The 6,000-nt window shown below is 40.2% G+C and overlaps 1 protein-coding gene across 1 annotated transcript in view; it reads left to right on the top strand.

Moving 5' to 3' along the window:
• The window catches only part of DISP1 (dispatched RND transporter family member 1), a 39,324-nt gene that overhangs the window by 11,223 nt on the left and 22,101 nt on the right, over positions 1 to 6,000 (top strand). The window contains 1 exon segment of the mRNA XM_015424585.1: positions 5,802 to 5,831. Within this exon segment, the coding sequence (XP_015280071.1) occupies positions 5,802 to 5,831 (30 nt within the window).

Below are 6,000 nucleotides of genomic sequence, written 5' to 3'. Positions count from 1 at the left end.
AATAAGGAAGCTTCTTGTCTCTGGCACAAAGTCCTCTTCCAGTCATGGGTGAGATGGATTAGAACTTGGGTCAGGATCTTTTGAACTATGGCTCTATAGAATGAGCTATCATACATACAGACAATAAAAACATTTTACTTAAACTTTCAAAGTGTGGCTGGTAGGGATCTCCATTTTGAGGCCTCCTTGGGACATGTATAGCTGAGTCTCTGCGAGACAGGCAGGCTATAAATAAAGTAAATAAATTTGAAAGCTCTGTGGTGTGTACCAGCAAAAGAAGATGGTAGAATTTGGAGGTTTATGAAAATTAATCAAAATAGCAGTCTCTGATTTGCTGAAGTTAGAGAACCACTGATTAACAACAGAGCGTGCAGCTGGAAAAATGTATAAAGTGTACTGCTAACAAAATGGAAGTTTATTCAAGGCATATGAACAAGACAATAATCCACATGAGCTCTTTACATGCACAAAAACTGTGCTATGGCCCCGGTCACACGGGCAGGAAACTGCGGGGGAGAAGCGTGGCTGTTTGCCCTGGGGCAAACTACTGCGCAGTTACGCGATCAGACCTCCCGTGGAGGTCCTGTGGAGGTACCGTGGAGGTTCCATGGCAAGGGAGAGGTGCTGATCACAGGACAAGCCAGCGCGCACCGAAGAAGCGCGCGCCGCGGCAAACTGTTTTGGTTTTGTGTGTACACAACGAATGCGCATGCTCCGTTGGGTGCGTGTGCGCATCCACAGAGACGTGGACAAAAAACCCCCACCTTATTTGCAAGGGGGCATGGGCGGGCGCCGGATGCCACCGGAAACGCGATCAGACGCCCGCCCTTGCCCCGCAGTTTCGGCTGGAAGCCTCGGTTGAGCCACGGGAGTGCTACGCTTCCCAGATGTGCTGGTGAGATCGCGCCCAGAAACTCCGCCTGTTTTCCGTCTCACTTGTGTGGCTTCTGTTCCGTGTGACCGCAGCCATTACAGTCCTTTGAAGCCTTTGTGTCTATGGCTGTTGCATACTGCAAACCTGTATTAGTTGCTTGAGTCAGTGTGACCACTGTGTGCAAACCTGAGCCTTGAGAAATGTTGTTACAGGGTTGAGCAACCCTGGAAAGGCATGCTGTTGTTGTTGCTGGCTACCTCATACAAATTGGATCTTGTTGATGATACCATACAGCTGCAAGCACAGGGTTATTGTATCCCTGCTATTAAACTCTTCCATGGGTTTGGTGAAGCAGCATCCTTATTATTCAATAAAAGTTTAGCAAATGTATTTGACTTGTGTAATATAGCCCAGGCTAGCCCAATCTCCCAGATCTTGGAAGCTAAGCAGCAGCACCCCTGGTCAGTATTTAGATGGGAGACCACCAAGGAATACCAGGGTCACTATGCAGGGGCAGGCAATGGCAAACCACCTCTGAACATCTCTTGCCATGAAAACCCTGTGGGGTCTCCATGAGTTAGCTGTGTCTTGATGGAAAAGAAAAACACATATATTGAAAGGGTGCTGTAAGGTAAAATTTCGGTGGTTTAACACACAGCTGATGGTTTTATAAAGTCACAATGTAATATCTGTTTGCAGCCTGCCAAACTGCAGTGGTTATTGTTCTTATTATAACAGAGAGAATTGTTACACTAGTTATTAATCATTGTGCAGCTGCAGTATCTACCAAGTTGCTATTACGTTACCTCATAGCCACTTCAGTGGTAAGACGTGTGAGTTAAAGTTGCTAGAATAAAGTTGCAGCCGATGGTAAGCTGATTGAATCTTATTTGTCTCAAAACCTCTCTGAGGACCAGGAGAGCCTCACAAGCAACAGGTTGGGGTGCACTGCAGTAATGAGGGGGAATCAGGTAGAATGACTTTTCCTTTCTGCTAATGTAGGCAATGTGTGAAAGAGGGAGAAAGAGGCGATTTGACTTGATTTCCCCCCCCTTATCACTGCAGCACAATGTTTTACAGGATAAGCTGCGAGTTGATTTCTGAAGTTTTATATTTATTCCTTAGTCGTTGGTTTTATACAAAGTAGTTGTAGAAGTTTGGTTACATCATGAGAAGACAGGACTCACTGGAACAGACAAAAATGCTAGGAAAAGAGGAAGACCCAGCATGAAATGGAGTCATAAATGGAAGCCATGGCCTTCAGTTTGCAAAGCCCCAAGCAAGGCTGTTAATGAAAGGACGGTTTGAGGTCATTAATTCATAGGTTTGCCATAAATCAGAAATGACTTGACAGCACATAACACACATGCACAGTTTTAGAATAATGTTTCTGAAAAAGAGAGGAAATGTCTAAACAATTGCAGCTTCATAGTTTACTGTTATCAAATAGTAGCACCATCTTTGATCTATATCAGCAAAACTACTTCAAATACAATTCACGGTATGTTTAAAAATATTTTACAATCCCATTGAACTCATGCAAAAAGTGTTGTGTGCAGTCTCAGCCCGTATTCTGCATTTTACTTCCTGAGTGCTGTTAAGCTTCTACTGTGTGGCACAAAATGATAAAAATCTTTCCAGACTTAAAAGGTTAAAGGTCACACCTGCTATCAAATTGTTTTGTTTCTCAAAGCCTGCACAAAAAACCCTGTGTATCAAAATGAATTTCTACACTGTATCCAGTATATTGCAGCTGTTTATGACATCTTTATTGTATTGGTTGGTTACAAATGTTATCCCTTTTGGACATCCAAAAAAAAAATCCTAATTATGCCCTAAAATATAGAAACGCATAGCAAAATAGATCTTTTCCACTCTTGACAGATGTTTATATGCACAATTTTATGCTTCGACTTAGTTTGCCTAGAGAATGCTGCCCAAACTATGAAGACTGTAGAGTTGGGGTGGGGGAGCAGGCCCTCCCTACCCTTCATGAAAGAATAGTAACTTTTCCCAATTTAACCATGTGTTGTTGTATATGGATAATCCAAAAGTACATTCCAAAAAGTGTGTAGAACAACAAATGAATATAACAGATTCAGTTGGATAGCCATGTTTGTGTGATGCAACAGAACACAATTTGAGTCCAGTAGCACCTTTAAGACCAACAAAGTTTTATTCAAGGTGTAAGCTTTCATGTACATGCACACTTCTTCAGATACATTGAAATGGAAGTTACCAGTTCATATATATAGGTAGTGAGCAGCAAATTAGCATCAGCATCATAATAAAAGTTGTTTAACAGATGCAAGGACCAAACTGAAATAACAAGCTTAGTTTATATGGTCACCATTGTTTTGGGTTTAATTCCAGGGGAAACAATGGTATTCCCAGTAGTAATGTATGGCTGTGAGAGTTGGACCTTAAGAAAGGCTGAGCGCCGAAGAATAGATTTGTTTGAATTATGGTGCTGGAGAAAACTTTTTTTTTTTTTTTTTGAGAAGACTCTTGAGAGTCCCTTGGACTGCAAGATCAAATCAGTCAATCCTAAAAGAAATCAGCCCTGACTGTTCCCTGAAAGGCCAGATACTGAAGCTGAAACCCAAATACTTTGGCCACCAAATGAGAAGGGAGCATTCACGGGAGAAGACCCTGATGCTGGGAAAGATTGAAGGTAAAAGAAGAAGGGGATGGCAAAGGATGAGATGGTTAGACAGTGTCATAGATGCAGCGAACATGAGATTGAGCATACTCCGGAGGACGGCAGAAGACAGGAGGGCCTGGCATGATGTGGTCCATGGGGTCGCAAAGAGTCCCGGGGGAAACATAATAAAAGAAATAAATATATCAAATTTGCGTTTTGTGTGCAAATGTACCCTTCTTAATTGTGGAATGTTGAGAGTAATTAGCTGAGACCCTGTCACACTCCATCCATCTCCTCTCAAGCATGGAGGTAACTAACAGCATCTTTTTCTTTAAGGTGGGGTGATTTGGTTGTACAGTGTCATGTCTCCTCTGTCTCCAGACCAGAGAAAGACATTCCAATCTACCATTCCAAATAACATTACATTCTACTATTCATTTATATTACATTACAATCACTATTCCAATTACTCTTAGCATTCCACAAGTAAGAAGGCTACATCTGCACATCAGTCATATAACCATATAAGCTAAGCTTGATACTTCAGTTTGGTTCCTTGCATCTGTTTAACAACCTTTATCATGTTTATGCTAATTTGCTGCTCACCCTCTACCTATATGTATGAACTGGTAATTTCCAGTTCAGTGTATCTGAAGAAGTGTGCGAGCACACGAAAGCTTATAGACTTGGTGGTCTTAACGGTGCCACTGAATTCAATATAATGTTACTTATAAACTGTTAATTGGAATAATAGTGAACCACTAATCCCATGTGCCTTGCACAAGATTTCAGTATTTCATCACAGGAAAGTCTGTGTTTAGTACTGGGAAAGAAACCTAACTTTGAACTTTTTGACCTTGCAATATTACCAATTATAAGGTTTAAAAATATTATAATGATTACTACATTTTATTCTGTATTGTCAATATACTAAGAATGTTCTGCACAATGTATTGTACTGTAGTGGACGTTTTCCACAAATTGTAGTTAAAAAGGTACTTAAGCTTGTCGTTATTGCTTGTTTTCTACTTTTAACAATAAAATTGTTAATAAAAAAAGATTCTTGCAAGAAAACACTGGTTTAATTGTGGAGGTCTATGCTATTTTTTAATAGCTTGTCCCTTTTGATTTCAGAAGTGGTATTGTTGTCTGTCAGTTTTTCTATACAGTTTCAGTTCCAGAAATACAGTACCTTCAAGTTAAAAAGGTAAAGGTAAAGGTTCCCTTGCTCGAAAGCCAGTCGAATCCGACTGTAGGGATTCGGTGCTCATCTCCGTTTCAAAGCCGAAGAGCCAGCGCTGTCCGAAGACATTTCCATGGTCATGTGGCCGGCATGACTAAACACCAAGGCGCACGGAAAACCTTCAAGTTATCCTCTTTTAAAAATGCCTAATATCATACAAGTACCCAGAAGCATCTTTTAGAGCTAACCTCCACTGTGAAGCAGAATTCCTGTTTTACCTGAAGCTATGGCTTAAGTTACTACTGAACATATGTTTGTCATGGCTATATATCTGCTGTTTTTTGAAGGATTTGCAGGTTCCCCAGGGGGCTGTTATTATAGTTTTCTAAAGCTGAAAGTACAGCTTGAGCTGCTTTTTTCTAAATATAAGCATGAACATTTTTTTCCCTGAGGGAAGCAAAGACAGGCTAGGGCTCTTGGTCCATCTCTCTTTTAGAACTAAAATAACACTAATAAACCTTACCTAAGGAACCAGATAAGGAGCTTGTGTGTTCTATTTTGGTGTGGTTTATTCATTATATATATTTCAAATTATGAAGACGAACCTGGCCTTTAAAAATAACCCAATGGGAAAGAGCTGTGAAGCAGGACACAATACAACTGGTAACAATGTTAATATATTGTTAATATTTTGTTTACCTTTTAAAATAACCCTGCACAGGAAGTGCATAGTATAATAAAAAGATCATTTAGGAACAAGGATTTTTAATGTCCCACGAGTTTCTCCTAACAGCCAGTCAACTAATGGTTGTAAAGAGTGTCCTGTAAATTGGCCTCTGAAAAGCTACTTGAAAGTGCTTTGCGGCACTTCTTCTGGGAAATGGAGAGAGAGTTTTTAATCTTCTTTTTATTTTGACTTGGTTTTGTAAATTCTTTGTCACGTGTGATTTACTTACATTAAAATGCCAGCACAGTGCAGAATTATGAATATCAACCTTAGTTATTTTAATCCACTGAGAGCTGTTCTACAGGTTAATATTTGAAAAGCATACTGAAGTATAAGTATGTTACTTAAAATTGTTCTGTGTTTGATTTTTCAGGCCAGTCAGAACACTCACATTGCCCAAAAGGTAAGATGCCATCTCTCGTTTGAATGCTTTGGTTTTCTTTTGAGGCTTTATGCATCTGTCCAAGGGGGGGTGAGTAGGGTTACCTTTTTGTGTCCAGTGGTTCAAACTAGGGATGCTGCAACATTAAAGTACAATCTACATTTGAATTTAACATGTTTGAAAGGCCCAT

Source organism: Gekko japonicus, unplaced genomic scaffold, assembly GCF_001447785.1.
Source record: "Gekko japonicus isolate JY-2015 unplaced genomic scaffold, Gekko_japonicus_V1.1 scaffold404, whole genome shotgun sequence".
NCBI classification, from domain to species: Eukaryota; Metazoa; Chordata; class Lepidosauria; order Squamata; family Gekkonidae; genus Gekko; species Gekko japonicus.
Note: the sequence above shows the minus strand (reverse complement) of the source record. Positions and strands in the feature narration are given on the sequence as shown.